Raw genomic sequence first — 16,728 nt, 5'->3', positions numbered from 1 at the left:
ACATGGCATATACCCCCAGCGTTCTGTGCAGTGTGTACATCTGCTGCACTTGCCCCACCCGGTGAACCGCTAGTTCTTGTGAGTGTATTCACAGGAGACGTTTTTTATAGTTTGTGCAAAAACTGCTCGTATTTATTATAATTAAAAAGCAGTAAGGGGTGTTTGCTAAGATGTAATCTCTGGGGGCCCAGACCACATGGCTCTTGTCAGAGATGAGCCCACCTAATGACACGCCCGCTGCCGCCATGTCTGTGACTGGACGCGCTGCACACGTCTCACAGCACTGCCCCCCACCTCCTTGTCCACGGCTCTGTGGTAGGAGGGGATTCAGTCAGCTCATCCCGTGACGACCTATAAAGCCTCAGTTCTCTGCTCCGTCCGCCTCCTGCTCTGCGAACTTCTGACTCGTTCTTGGTCTTGTGCTGCAGCTGGAGACAAAAGTAGGACATTGTCTGTGTGCGCACTGTCTGCGCTTATCGCCGGCGTGTGTGCACGGTGTCTGCGCTTATCACTCGGTTTATCAGTGTTTATAGCTGAGGCAGCCATAGACTCTGGAGGATGAAGCCTGACCGTGGAGGCTTTCCTGAGGTGCTGCAGTACCTGCAGACTGTTATCTAGACCTCACTGTGCAGTATGGCTGACTGGGGAATGTCTGTAGCTGCTCCTGTCAGTGAGGGCTCAGCTCTGTGTGAGCACAAAGGCTAGGGCCCCTCCTGTAAGGCTGCATTCACACTAGCAGTATTTGGTCAGTATTTTACCTCAGTATTTGTAAGCCAAAACCAGGAGTGGGTGATAATACAGAAGTGGTGCATATGTTTGTAGTATGCATCAGTATTTGGTCAGTATTTTACCTCAGTATCTGTAAGCCAAAACCAGGAGTGGGTGATAATACAGAAGTGATGCATATGTTTCTATTATACTTTTCCTCTGATTATTCCACTCCTGGTTTTGGCTACAAATACTGATGTAAAATACTGACCAAATGCTGCTAGTGTGACGGCAGCCTAATTCTTTCCAATCTGTGCGTTGTTGCTCGCCACCGCTCACTAGAGAGTTAAACTTGAACTTGAGAAAGTGCTCACTAATCCTATTGTTTTTTTTTTTTCTACCCTCCCCCCCCACCCTGCTCTTGTTCCCTACTTGCATTGTGCTTAATCCGCCACTGCTCCAAAGCTTTTCTATACTAGACTATATAGCTTAACTTCCTTTCCCATGATTCCCGTCCTGCACTGGCTTCTTATTCTTTTGAAATATAACATTTACTATACCGCAATCTACAATGCTGAAGTTTTTTTTTTTTTTCCTTGAAAGGGTTAAATGACTTTGGGCCACTTATCTCCCACTGCACACCATGATGGCCCACTTCTAATTGAGGTCACTCCAACCTGGCCCATTTAGGATTTGGACAGTCAGTCAATTTTAACAATTTGAATAAGTAACTGGTGGTTTTAAAGGGTTAAACTTCTCTAGGCCACTGATCTTGCATGACCGTCACAAAACGGTGATTGCCCACATCAAATTCAGGTCACTCCAGCCTGGCCCAAGTTGGTTCTGGGCATCAGAACTGGCATCAAAGTGGGCATAACGGTTCTGTACAGAATAGTCGGTGCTGTATGACAAGCTAGTAATCCTATCCTTTGCCTGTGTAAACTCGCGAGCCAGAGATTATTTGCTAGAAGGGAAGTTACCAGAGTTGCGCCATCTATTGAGTAACCTGAAGCTGTTGGCTCTATATTGAGGTTTCAAACTCTGCATTTTTGATATTCTCATGCCCTTTTCGCCCAGCTCAGACATAGTGGATGGAGCCGGGGCATGACTAGCTGCAGCATTCGCTATGCCACAAATCTTACTCCAAGGACTGGAGTAGGATTTGTGATGAGGTACACGCCACTGGTCGCTCGGACCGCCTAGGACTTCAGCACATCTCAAGGTTGGCATGAAGTAGAAAAAGAATCACTATCACATCAACACCAAAGTTTGTTGAAGAGTAAGACTCCTGCTTATTATCCTGCTTGTGAATACTGCCTAAGAAAACTCTTGGGATTTTGGGTCCTGTTGCGACTGACAGCTTTCTAGGTACGCACACTTAGAGGAAGGCTGTCAGTCACTGATGGGACTGCCCACTGGACCCAAAATCCCAGAAGGAGCAGAGGATTTAATGACTACAGCTTGGGTTATACTGAAGCTTTTCTCACAAAACTATATATCAATATACTCCTCTCCTGCTCTACAATACAGTGCCTACAGACTGGGTGAAATTTTCATGACCGCTTCCTTTGAATTGGTGGATTTGGGCTGTGGGCCTAGTTGGCTCTGTACAGTTGCCCTGTCTCATCTGTTGCTTTAAAAGGTTCTCTATAGGAGTTTAGAATCTGTAAATGTGAGGCATTCTGCACCAGAGCTCTTAAAAGTAATGTATTACATTTTCATTTAAACATTAACCTTCTTACGAGAGTGACCTCTGGCACAACTGTGTGTGACTACTTTGATTACACTTTTTGGCAAGAACGATTTGCAGTAAAAAGGTTACTGGAGTAGTTATTCTGTAAGTGGAAAGCTGGCAGAATTCTACCATGTTTAGCACTGTGGAATATGTAGAGTGCTGCCGAACCTAGCCGATAGCCAGTGCTAGGACCTGCGACACAATCTGGGAGAGGGGCAAATGATGCTACCACCCCTGCCGTTGTCGTCTGTACTGGACGACGGCCCGTGTGGGACCTACAGACTTCTACCCGTTGCACTAAACACTTGTGGGAAGGTTCCTGAGCCTTGGAGGGGTCACTCTGCCCCACAAATGTTAATCCCAATGCTGATAGAAGAATATTGCCGGAGGTGACTGGCCTTACAGGGGGCTAATGCACAAAGCTTGTGACAGGCAAGGGGCTGAATCTGGAAGAAGGTAGCCTTGTGTTCTCTAGCCTTCTAAACATCGCAGGATGGTGATCCTCTGATGTACAAGCGCTGCAGAACTGGTGTCTGACATGTTACTGAGGTGCCACTGCTTGGCTCATGGCTAGGCGATTCTTCATCATTGGGCTGAAGGCTACTCTGAACACAATGAAAACTTTCCTGCTCACTATCTTACTTCAAAGTGATGGAGGCAAGGTGGCCATAAATGTCTGTGGTGCTGACCCTATGCTCTTTTGGTGGGTGAACCCCCTCATATCGGACACTTGTGATCTGCCTGTGGGATTGTGCATGAGGCATAACTTGGTAACTTTTGTGTTAACTAACTTGTATTCAAAGAAATGTAAGCAAAATTAATGATTGGGTTAGTGTTTGTATCCTTCTCTACTGACCTGGAAACTGCTTGTGAGCAGCCACTAGAGGGCACTCTCAATTCACTGCAGAAGTGTGGTGAAGGCAATATGGGGATAAGGGTGGTTTCACACTTGCGTTTTTGTCTGCAGCGTTTTTTGCACAAAAAAAGCATGCGTTTTTTTCCTATATTTAACATTGAAAACGTATGCGTTTTTTGTCTGCATGCGTTCATTTTCAGAAATGCAACTTGTAGTATTTTTTTAGACACGTTTTTTTGACACATAAACGCATGCGTTTTCATGTGTTTTTTTTGGGGGGTCAAAAAATACATTGGAGTCAATGGAAACGCATGCGTTTTTATTTAAAAAAAAAACAGAAAACACAGATATGCCACCCCCCACCATAAAGGTGATAAAGGGATCCTAACCCTAAAGGGATCTTAACCCTAACCCCTTTAGGGTTGGGATCCCGGTAGGGGTAGGGTTATGATCCCTAACCCTACCCCTAACTATTTCTGTTTGTAGTGGGTTTTTTACTTTATTTTGATTGGCAGCTGTCACACATTTCTCAGCATGCGTTTAAAAAAACGCAAACGCATGAATAAACGCGTCAAAACGCTGCATTTTTTTTCACCACATGCAAAAACGCATGCGTAAAAAAACCGCAGCGTTTACATGCGTTTTTTCACCATGCGTTTTTTTTTTTAAAACGCATGCTTTTTGAAACGCAAGTGTGAAACCAGCCTAACTGAGGTACTACCCTCAGTTTGCCGCTGCTATGTCACTTTGATCAGGGAGCAGACTGGCATGACTGCACACAACTGCATTATGGGTTTTCTGCCATGCTTTCTGTCCTTGTTGCAAGCTTCACCAACTTCGTGTTATTTACTTGCAGCTCTTCAGTGGCCCATGCACGACAAGCCATATGTTATACTTCCACACTACTTCTGTCCTCAGTATGAAACCCTTGACAATAGAATAAATCTAATATATAGCTTATTTTTAACAACTTGCTGTTTTTATTTCTTTTTCTTCTATCTCTAGTGCCTGAATACACAATCATTTATTTTAATGTAAAAGGTAAGTAGAGCTTTCTTTTAAAGGAAGAGGGGGGGGGGGGGGGGGGACGGATGTATAAAAACTATTTAATACAGGTGATAGAAATGAAATGTGAAACTAGTCCTACCTGTGTTCCTTATTAGTGGTCTTGTTAAGAAATCTGTATTTTATTTCAGTATGCTAATGATTTCTTCCAGGCTCTGGGGCTTGTGGTGCTTGGAAGAAATCTCTGCCTCCCATCCCCATTATCATACCACCAATACCAGTGCCTGTGGTGTGTAATGGTGGTCTTGAATCCTATGCCCTGCAGTAACCTGTTTATACAGCACCTATTACACCCTTCTATATATCCATTGGCTTTGGTGTTCTTCTGTGCCAGCATGCATGACGATAAGGTGCTCTCTCCACTTCCATCCTCCGTAGTTGGGAACCATACAGTTTCTGATGCCTGTCACCCAGGTAGGCATGGTGGGTAGAGCACCTTATCGTCTCGCACACCGGAGGTCACTGCAATGGAAGTAGGCAAATGTTAAGCTAGTCCTACTTGTATGCATCTGTCACCTGTATACCCATATTTCTAAGTTGCATATGTCCCAGGGGGTGATAGATTCCGTTACATTAGAGTTGGGGGAGGCAGGGGAACTACATCATGGTTAGGAACTGTAAGGAGTGTCTTGGTGGATAAACTATATAAAATTATTTGATCTTCTCGACAGGTCGTTGTGAAGCCATGCGGATGCTTATGGCTGACCAAGGAGCAGAGTGGAAGGAGGAAGTTGTAACATCTGACACTTGGCAGAAGGGAGAGCTGAAGAGCAAGGCGGTGAGAAAGTTCTCAAATCGTGTCTGTAGCCTGATCTTGCACAATAACCTACAAACGTTGAGTTTTGGACCTCTTGAGGCTGGTGTACTTGCCTTTTGTGTAATCCTGATACACTTTAAAATGAGTCCTACATGATTTTAATATCCAGTTTGAAAACTTTCTAAAAATATAAAACAACTTTTCTTGCATGGACTTTACTAGTGCACTAAGCTGAATCAGATATCTTTCATAATGTATACAAATCTTGTAATGAGAATTTAGGTGGCAGGCTCCCAGTTAGGCCGGAGTCACACATGTGAGAAACACGTCCGTGTCGCGCATGTGAAAACCAAGCTTTGGCGCCGGCACTTGGGAGCGGAGCGTGCGGCTCCATGTGTTGCTATGCGGCCGCACGCTCCGCTCTGGAGTGCTGGCGTCAGAGCTTGCTTTTCACATGCGAGACACGGACTTGTTTCTCGCATGTCTGACTTCGGCCTTAGTGATGTGGTCAGGATTTCTCCCCCAGGGTTTTGGGTATGTGTATTGTATGAACCTCAAAGAGCTTATGATCTTTCAGTCCTGACTCTTGTAAAATTATATAGCTGCAAATTCAAGGCTGAAAACATGCTAATAAGTCTCCCAGAACAGATCCAAATCTAAAGAGCATTTTTGATTCTGCACAAAATCTATGAACCATGTGCACCTGCTACTTTCGTTAATTTGGCACAAAAAGTTAACTAATACCACAAGGCAGTGATTTACAGAAATACAATATAGTCCTGCCTGTAATATTTAGGAAGGCAAATCCAAAATGGGGGGGGGGGGGGGGGAACCAGCTTACACCCTTCAAAAAGGTGCATGAGTTACACGTTAAAAACACAAGCAAAATTAGTATATTCAAATAACGTTGGGAAACAGAAGGCGCAAAAAAGCAATGAAACAGCATAAGAGAACGCAGGCAAATCCGTACAAACAGGAATAAAATATAACTCGCACAGGGACACCAGCCCACAACATACTGGCAGGAAATATTCTGAACTCCTAGGTTAAAGGGACTCTGTCACCTGAATTTGGCGGGACTGGTTTTGGGTCATATGGGCGGAGTTTTTGGGTGTTTGATTCACCCTTTCCTTACCCGCTGGCTACATGCTGGCTGCAATATTGGATTGAAGTTCATTCTTTGTCCTCCATAGTACACGCCTGCGCAAAGCAATCTTGCCTTGTGCAGGCGTGTACTATGGAGGACAGAGAATGAACTTCAATCCAATATTGCAGCCAGCGGGTAAGGAAAGGGTGAATCAAACACCCAAAAACTCCGCCCATATGACCCAAAACCAGTCCCGCCAAATTCAGGTGACAGGTTCCCTTTAAGGGTGAAGTTCTCTACAAAAGTGTAGGCCATTGGGAATGCATGTATTTAAGTGGAACATCCAAAATGCTTCACTATCGTGGAGGTGCTTCCTGATATCACCTCCCTTTTAAAGATGGAACTTTCAATTGTGTGTGTCTGAAGCGAGAAGGTCTTCTGTTGGTGCTGTTCAACAAAATGTCTGAATGCCTGCGACATCGCCTGGAAAGAATCAGAAGTGCTGTAAATCAGTCAGGTTTTCAGATATGTATTTTTATTTGATTCCTGGAAGTACAACCAACATATAAATTATTACATGTAGTATATTTGATAATATAGACATTATCACTATTACAGTTTAGCTATTGAATAAAGTTATGAACCATCTGAATAAACACAATACTTAGTCACTTGTACAAATTTACAGATTCTACACCGATTTTTCTCCATCTCTGAAAAAGCTCTTACAATTGAGCCAAGTATGCCAATCAGATTTGGTGTTGAGGCCGGGTTGATAAACTATTTCCCAGGGTTTTTGCTCTTTGCCACCACTGAACACCTTGAGCTCAGAACCTCAGACAGGATAGTATCTTCAAGCAAGTACTAGCCTCTTAGGCGGTGTGCACACGTCGCAGATCCGCAGCGGATTGGCCACTGCAGATCTGCAGCTGTTTTCCATGCGTTTACAGTACTATGTAAACCTATGGAAAACAAAAATCCGCAGTGCACATGCTGCGGAAAATTCAGCTCGGAAACGCTGCATTATTTTCTGTAGCATGTCAATTCTTTGTGCGGATTCTGCAGCTGTTTTCACCTGCTCTACAATCGGAATACGCAGGTGTGTAAAACTGCAGTTGGAATCTGCCCGCAGGAATGCCGCAGTAAAACGCAGTGCGTTTTACCTGTGGATTTAGCAAAAAAAGTGCGGAAAAATCCACACACTTTTCTGCAACGTGTGCACGTACCCTTTACTATCCTTAATCCCATTGGACGTACTATCCCGTCAAGGTGACCTGGAGCTTAAATCCCAGTGACGGGATAGTACATCCAGTGCGATCAGCTGCGCTCACAGGGGGATCGTGGCCGGGTGTCGGCTATGTGCCAGGAGCTGTCACGGACCGCTCCTTGCACATTAACCCCTGGCACACTGCGATCAAACATGATCGCAGTGTTCTGGCGGTATAGGGAAGCATTGCACAGGGAGGGGGCTCCTTGTGTGCTTCCCTGAGACCCTTGGAGCAACGCGATGTGATCGTGTTGCTCCGAGGGTCTCTAACCTACTTCCTTTGGAACCAAAATGGCTGCAGTGCTGCATCTGGGTCCTGCAGGGAGGTGGCTTACCAGCGCCTGCTCAGAGCAAGTGCCTGGAAGCCTCCCTGCTCTGCCTGTGTGATCGGTGATCTGACACCGTGCACAGCAAAGTGTCAGATCAGTGATCTGTCAGATCAGTGATCCAAAGTCCATAGATTCAAAAAATAAGAAGGCAGCACTCCATTTTTCTTTATCAAGTGTGTGAGGTTTAATCAGACTCACATGTCCGTATGACGTTTCGGCTCTGAATGAGCCTTTCTCAAGCAGTGGGTGCAACATTTCAGTGCATATATATGTTTAAAACCAGAACAGTCCTTAATTATAACCACTTGTGATTGACATAGTGTATGTGTTACAATAGATTACATATCAAACCAGTCATATACATTAAGTGCATAGTTATGTGTATCATCCCGTGTTTGTGTATCCAAACATTAAGTCATTTATCATATTATATTCGTTTTTTTAATTAATCTTACCGCCGGAGATGTTTGCAGCTAATGGAGGACACCATCCTATATTTCAATGTTACCGAAAATCTACTGCGCATGTCCGCAGCATCACGTTACTGTGGATGAATCACAGGTATTGGCGCATGTGCTAGAATTCGCCATCTTTGTTGTGGCACTTTTCATGCACAGTAGATTTTCGGTAACGCCAAAATATAGGATGGTGTCCGAGCGTGGGAACTTTTCAGAATATTTTCCCAGCCTCGAGTTCATATGAGGACAACCAGCAGAGGGCGTTTCACCGCGAATGAAGGTAACTACAGGTCATTGACCTACTTTCCATTAATTCGCTGGGGTTTTACAGGCAGGAGCACAGCTGAATTATAGCAGAGCTCCTGCCTGTAAAATAATTTAACCCCTTCAGATTGATTTACATCGTGGGACGTGACAGATCATCGGAAGGTATGAGATATTGTTGTTTTATTTTTCCTTTGTTACAGAGCGAGGGTCTTCAGGTGGATTATCAGGATAATAAAATATTCCACCAACCTGTGTTTTTATTTCATTAAAAGACTTTGTAATATGTGTGTGTGTGTGTGTTTTTTAACCATTTCATACAATTGGATTAATAATGGATAGGTGTCATAATTGACGCCTGTCCATTATTAATCTGGCTTAATGTCACCTTACAATAGCAAGGTAACGTTAACCCTTCATTACCCCATATCCCACCGCTACACGGGAATGGGAATAGTGGCCAAGTGCCAGAATAGGCACATCTTCCAGATGTGCCTTTTCTGGGGTGGCTGGGGGCAGATGTTTTTAGCCAGGGGGGAGGGGCAATAACCATGGACCCTCTCCAGGCTATTAATATCTGCCCTCAGTCACTGGCTTTACTACTCTGGCGGAGAAAATTGCGTGGGAGCCCACGCCAATTTTTTCCGCCATTTAACCCTTTAATTTAATAGTGGCCAAATTTTGCACATACACACTAACAGTAGTGCGGAATATGCAAAAAAAATGGTGATATGAGATGGTTTACTGTATGTAAACCATGTCTCATATCATGTCGGGTTTAGGAAGGAGATGGCAAAAGCCGGCAATTGAATTACCGGCTTTAAAGCTATCTAGCGCTGTATTAAATATTAATATATACATATATCAATGAGATATATATATCTGTGTGGACATTTATTCTACCTATTCTATTGTAAGCTGTCAGTGTGATTTTACTGTACACCGCACTGAATTGCCGGCTTTTCTCTCTAACATCGCTGTGTATTTCTCGCAAGTCACACTGCTGGTCCGTGTGTAATCCGTATTTTTCTTGCCCCCATAGACTTTCATTGGCGGATTTTTTGCGCAATACGGTGACAAACGCAGCATGCTGCGATTTTCTACGGCCGTAGAAGACCGTATAATACGGATCCGTAAAATACGGCAGATGGGAGCTGGGGCATAGAGAAGCATTGTACCGTATGCAATCCGTATTTTCAGCACCTCTCTTACGTCCGTAAAACACAGTAGTGTGACACCGGCCTTAGTATCGTTGCGTCTGTAACAACCCGACCTATAAAACTGTCCCACTAGTTAACCCCTTCAGTGAACACCGTAAGAGGCAAAAAACAACCTTTTTATCATACCGCCGAACAAAAAGTGGAATAGCACGCGATCAAAAAGACGGATATAAATAACCACGGTACCGCTGAAAATTTCATCTTGTCCCGCAAAAAAAGAGCCGCCATACAGCGTCATCAGCGAAAAAAAGTTAGTCCTCAGAATAAAGTAATGCAAAAATAATAATTTTTATGTAAATTATCGTATAAAAGCGCCAAACCTTAAAAATGATGTAAATGAGGTATTGCTGTAATCGTACCGACCCGAAGAATATAACTGCTTTATCCATTTTACCAAACGCGGAACGGTATAAATGCGCCCGCCCCCATAAAGAGCCCCCCCAAAGAAATTCATGAATAGCTGGTTTTTGGTCATACTGCCTCGCAAAAATCCGAATAAAAAGCGATCAAAAAATGTCACGTGCCTGAAAATGTTACCAATAAAAACGTCAACTCGTCCCGCAAAAAGCAAGTCCTCACATGACTCTGTGGACCAAAATATGGAAAAACTATAGCTCTCAATGTGGTAACGCAAAAAAATAGTTTTTGCAATAAAAAGCGTCTTTTAGTGTGACAGCTGCCAATCATAAAAATCCGCTATAAAAGTAAATCAAACCCCCCTTCATAACCCCCTTAGTTAGGGAAAAATATTTTTTTTTTTTTTAAATGTATTTCCATTTTGATTACATTTACATCTGGGGTTAGGGTTATGGTTAGGGGTGTGGTTGGCATTAGGGGTGTCATTTGGTTAGGGTTTCAGTTATAATTGGGGGGTTTCCACTGTTTAGGCAGATCAGGGGCTCTCCAAACGCGACATGGCGTCCGATCTCAATTCCAGCAAATTCTGCGTTGAAAAAGTAAAACAGTGCTCCTTCTTTTCTGAGCTCTCCCGTGCGCCCAAACAGGGGTTTACCCCCATATGTTGGGGTAATCGGCTGTCATGATCCCAATGGCAGGGGATCACAAAAGGACAAGCACAAAAAACAAAACAAGCTCTAGGGTGATGGAAACTGAGCTGACCGCGATCCTAAACCTAAACACACAACTAACTGTAGCCGGGGAACGTGCCTACGATGATTCCTAGACGTCTCGCGCCAGCCGAAGGACTAACTTCCCCTATTAGAAGAAACACAGACCTCTCTTGCCTCCAGAGAAACACCCCACAGAAATAGCAGCCCCCCACATGTAATGACGGTGAAATGAGAGGAAAGCACATACGTAGTTATGAAAACAGATTCAGCAAAATGAGGCCCGCTAAAGCTAGATAGCAGAGGATACAAAAGTGAACTGCGCGGTCAGCAAAAAACCATCCTGAAATTACTTGAACTCATGTGCCAACTCATGGAACATGAGGAGTAATATCAGCCCACTAGAGCAACCAGCAAAAAGGAATCCCATATCTGCAAGCTGGACTAAGACTAAAATTAAGCAAAACGTGGAACAGGAAAATCAAAAACTTAGCTTGTCCTGAAGATTACAGAAGCGGGAAGCAGAGGTAACAAGACACACTGATTACATTGATAGCCGGCGAGGAAATGACAAGAAAGCCAGGTTAAATAGGAAACTCCCATATCCTGATAGAACAGGTGGACACCAGAGACCGCAGAGAACACAAGTCACCCAGTACCATCTGTAACCACCAGAGGGAGCCCAAAAGCAGAATCCACAACAATCGGCATACTCAGGACAAACTGGACAACTTGTGGGGTCCAATTTCTCTTGTTACCCTTGGGGAAAACAAAAATTTTGGGGGCTAAAAAAAATCATTTTTGTGGGACAAATGATTTTTTTCATTGCTCTGCGTTATAAACTGTAGTGAAATACGTGGGGGTTCAAAGTTCTCACAACACATCTAGATAAGTTCCGTGGGGGGTCTAGGTTCCAATATGGGGTCACTTGTGGGGGGTTTCTACTGTTTAGGTACAACAGGGGCTCTGCAAATGCAACGTGACGCCTGCAGACCAATCCATCTAAGTCTGCATTCCAAATGGCGCTCCTTCACTTCCGAGCTCTGCCATGCGCCCAAACTGTGGTCCCCCCCACATGGGGTATCAGCGTACTCAGGACAAATTGTACAACTTTTGGGGTCCAATTTCTCCTGTTACCCTTTGTAAAATAAAACAAATTGGAGCTGAAGTAAATTTTTTGTGGTAAAAAAAGTGTATAATATATATATATATATATTTTTTTTTTTTTAAAGAAACATTCCAAAAATTCCAGAAGGGTTAATAAAGTTCTTGAATGTGGTTTTGAGCACCTTGAGGGGTGCAGTTTTTGAATGGTGTCACACTTGGGTATTTTCTATCATATAGACACCTCAAAATGACTTCAAATGTGATGTAGCCCCCCCCAAAAAAAAAAAAAAAAAAAAATGGTGTTGTAAAAATGAGAAATTGCTGGTCAAATTTTAACCCTTATAACTCCCTAACAAAAAAAATTGTTTCCAAAATTGTGGTGATGTAAAGTAGACATGTGGGAGATGTTACTTATGTATTTTGTGTGACATATCTGATTTAAGGGCATAAAATTCAAAGTTGGAAAATTGTGCAATTTTCGCCAAATTTCCTTTTTTTTTTTTTTTGTTTTTTCACAAATAAACGCAGGTAATATCAAAAATTTTACCACTATCGTGAAGTACGTCTCGCGAAAACAATATCATAATCACTGGGATCCGTTGAAGCGTTCCAGAGTTATAACCTCATAAAGCGACAGTGGTCAGAATTGTAAAAATTGGCTCGGTCCATAACGTGCAAACCACCCTTGGGGCTTATGGGGTTAAACTGAAGGCTATACTGTATAGAGAACTGGCTTGTCTTTCCACCTATTAACAGCTTGAGATGTACAGTTAAGTAATTCTGAGCAGTTTTCCGTTCCACAATATCCTTGGCCCTGTTAATAATCCAATAATGGTGTTTGTACAGGAGTGTGGCTTTTAATATTTTATAGTTTATTTTCGTTTTTTACTAGTCCTGAATATTTGATCTGCGCTTGCTAGGCCTCAATGTTGCTATAGTTAACTCCATAAATCAGAGCTAGAAACAAGCTAATAGGAACCTATAGTTGATTTCCTTTTTCTTCCTTAGGTGTTTGGCCAACTTCCAGCATTTAAAGACGGAGATCTAACCCTGTATCAGTCCAATGCCATTTTGCGCCATCTTGCCAGGAATCATGGTATTTGCATGTCTCTCTAGTCTTGAACTTGGTGACACACATTGAGCTCAAATATATATATATATATATATATATATATATATATATATATATATATATATATATATATATATTCATTTACTCCTTTAACTGTAAATTACCTGTAGGTCTCTATGGAAAAAATCATCGAGAGGCAACACTCATAGACATGGTAAATGATGGGGTGGAAGACCTTCGGCTTAAATATTTACGGCTGATCTATCAGAACTACGTGAGTAGCAGCCAGAAATCTGACAGTACAATCCTACTCTTCATTAGATTTACATGTGATTTCCTATATAATTTTTTTTTTTGTTTTTTTTTTAGGACAATGGGAAAGATGATTACATTAAGGCTCTGGCTACTGAAGTTGGTCACTTTGAACGTCTGCTTGCATCCAATGATGGGGGCAAGAGTTTCATTGTAGGAGGGGAGGTGAGACTTGATTTATGATTTTTTTTCTTTTTTTTTTTTTTTTTAAATGGGTCACATGGCGAGTTACACACAAGATCCAGCTGATATAGTGAGACATCATAATATAGGGTCTATTTTAAAGTGCTTTATTTGGTGTAAAATACAATTTCAAAGTCATGGAGATTTAAAAGGTACCAGGTCTTTACCCATGTGTGCACATGGGAAAAATCTGTCAATCAATGAGTGACAGAGCTGGACTAGTCTCCAGCCATGCTCCCTAGATAAATCTTTAAAGGGAATGTCACCCCAAATTCGCATATAAGCTAAGGCCATCGGCATCAAGGGCTTATCTACAGTATTCTGTAATGCTGTAGATAAGCCCCCAATGTAACCTGAAAGATAAGAAACTAGTTAGATTATATTCACCCAGGGGTGGTCACGGTCTGGGTCCAGCGCCTCCCATAGTCATACGATGACATCCTCTTTGCTTCCTGCCGCAGCTCCAGCGCAGGTGTACTTTTGTCAGCCCTGTTGACAGAGCAAAGTACTGCTGTGCGCAGATGCCGGGAAAGGTCAGAGGCCCAGCGCCTGCACACTGCAGTACTTTGCTCTGCCCTCAACAGAGCAGACAAAGTATCCCTGCGCCAGACATGAAGCAAAGAGGATGTCATCGTATGAAGATGGGAGGCGCCGGACCCAAACCGTTACACCCATCGGACCGCCCCTGGGTAAGTATAATCTAACTCGTTTTTCTTATCTTTCAGGTTACATCGGGGGCTTATCTACAGCATTACAGAATATTGTAGATAAGCCCCTGATGCTGGTGGCCTTACCTTATAGGCAAATTTTGGGGTGATGATTCCCTTTAACACCTTCACCACCTTGCAATTTTTCATGTTTGTGCTTTCATTTCTTTGCTCCCCGTCCCAGAGCCATACCTTCTATTTTTTTTCTTTTTTTGTCAATATAGCCATAAGAGGGCTTTGTTTATAATTTAAAAAAAAAAATTCACTAAATAAATGCTAAAACTGACCTGCCAATATGATTCTCCAGGTCAATGTGCGTATGCATGATGCCAAATATAGGTCAGATCAGCTGTCATGTGCAGGGAAAGATGCCAACTCTGGCACAAATGCTGGGACACTATCTTGGCCATACCTATACTTTCAAGGTCATGAAGGGGTTACATTTAGTTTTCTAGAATACCAGAGCGTCTGAGAGGAAATAAGAAATACCTGGCTGCCGTTGTGCAGCCAGACTGACTCGTGCTGCTTTAGATTTGGGCAGCATAAGTCAGCTGTCGGATACCATTTCAAGGGGTTTGCATGACCTGATTATGGAGGTGTCAAGAACTAGCCATATGGGTATGACTTTAGTAGTCCAGTGCATCAATGACCTACTGTAAATGGAGTATTGACATTATACACAAACCTATAAGGTTACAACAACTTTCCTACAAATAAATGTTATTTCCAGCAACCCTTCCCTCTTAATACAATTTTGTTATATTCTGCTTAAAATGGTGGCATTGACAATGAAGTAATCTGCAAAATTAAAACTGCTTATACAACTATTCAATAGAAAAGTAAAGTTTTTGACATTAAGGTTTTCCCTCCCCTCACATTCTGAAAGAGTAAAAGTAGAGATGAGCAGATTAAGTTGTGGGACTCTGATCAAGGTAAGTGTTGCCTGGTTGCTAGACAGGAGACCCACAACTGTTGCCTTCTGGCGTCCCTGACACAGCTTCTAACTTGTCAAGGCTAACCTGACAGATGCTGTTGCACCATCCCTGACTAGTCAGAAACCACATCGGCAGGTAAGATTTACAGGCCCCCTATCTAGCCACCAAACACCACAGATCAGGGTGCTGGACCAGTGTGGATCTGCTCATCTCTAGTGAAGAGGAATATGTTTTTAAGGCTTCTGAAATGAAGGATGATCTGACCTTGTAAATCTTTATCAAATCTATTGTTTTGTCTGTTTCCCCTGCGTAATGTGCTCATTGTAATCAATGACATGTAAGCCCTGTGTATTCTGACCTGACTGTCGGGCCTAATTGTTGACATACGTTCATTTAGTGGGGTGCAGGGGACAAATGAAAGGTCTTAAGATCAGACTACACATGGTTAGTGATGAGCGAATATACTGGTTGCTCGGGTGGTCTCAGAGTATGTTGGTGTTCGGAGACTTGGTTTTCATCCCAGCAGCTGAATGATGTACAGCTACTAGCCAGGCTGAGTACATGTGGGGGTTGCCTGGTTGCTAGGGAATCCCCACATATAATCAAGCTGGCTAATAGCTGTAAATCATTCAGCTGCCGCAATGAAAACTAAATCTCCTAACACTAACAAATACTCGGAGATCACCCGAGCATGCTCGGGGAAAACCCAAGCAACGAGTATTCACTCATCACTACACACTGTCTGTTTCCATGTTGGAAAGTAACATGTGCCACATCCATGCTGACCTAAAGAATAGCCTAACAGGTATTGTCATTACTCCCTGCTTTAGATTTCTTTTGCTGATTATAACTTGGTGGATCTTCTGCACAACAATCTTGTCCTGGCTCCAGACTGCCTTTCAGGCTCTCCACTCCTCTCTGCCTATGTCAAGCGTATCAGCAGCCGTCCCAAACTCGAAGCCTATCTCTCCAGTGATGCCCACAAGAACAGACCAATTAATGGCAATGGCAAGCAGTGAGTGCTGAAAAGCAGAAGCTAGAAGTGAACCTGATAATGTTGCCACAATCAATAACTTTGATGCCTTTTGTAGGTCATAACTAGATAGAAGTACTCATAACTAGATAGAAGTACTGTGAAATCATTACTCCTGAGTTATTGAAAAATAAATAGTTTTGATCAGAGCACTGTGTTGTCTTTAATTGAAAGTTTTTCATGCCTCAATATAAACTTGGTGGTTGGGAGTTATCTGATGGATACAACTCCCTAACTAGATCAATGTTACACAGTTGTCTGCCAGCACTCACTACTATGGGGTGCGTTGGCAGCGATTGTCTACTGTTCATGCATTCAACTCGTTAAAACAGTTTCAAGTAAACTCATCCTAGTGGTGGAAGCTACAGGCAACTGTATAAAGCAACTAAAGAGTTTCTCTTGCTAAAGACTCAAGCTGTAGAATCAAATAACTGTACATGCTAAGAGGGTGTTTTGGTGAGATATCAAATGTATATAATACACTAACCTATCAAGGCTCATCGTTAACTGTTTTCTTTAACTATTGGGCATGAGGTGTAGATGTTGGTGGAACGTCGTGTGTGTTG

General features: G+C 42.9%; 1 protein-coding gene across 1 annotated transcript; it reads left to right on the top strand.

Annotated features, from left to right (window-relative positions):
* Window positions 1-256: 256 nt before the first annotated feature.
* Window positions 257-16,311, top strand: LOC138665378 (glutathione S-transferase P 1). Its single transcript, XM_069752807.1, has 7 exons — window positions 257-440; window positions 4,305-4,340; window positions 5,036-5,142; window positions 12,929-13,016; window positions 13,163-13,266; window positions 13,362-13,469; window positions 15,960-16,311. Coding segments are annotated over exons 1-7 (633 nt in total). The 5' UTR covers window positions 257-439; the 3' UTR covers window positions 16,149-16,311.
* The last annotated feature ends 417 nt before the right edge of the window (window positions 16,312-16,728 follow it).

The sequence above is a fragment of the Ranitomeya imitator genome, chromosome 2, assembly GCF_032444005.1.
Source record: "Ranitomeya imitator isolate aRanImi1 chromosome 2, aRanImi1.pri, whole genome shotgun sequence".
NCBI classification, from domain to species: Eukaryota; Metazoa; Chordata; class Amphibia; order Anura; family Dendrobatidae; genus Ranitomeya; species Ranitomeya imitator.
The sequence above is the reverse complement of the archived record's forward strand: the minus strand, read 5'-3'. Positions and strand labels throughout refer to the sequence as shown.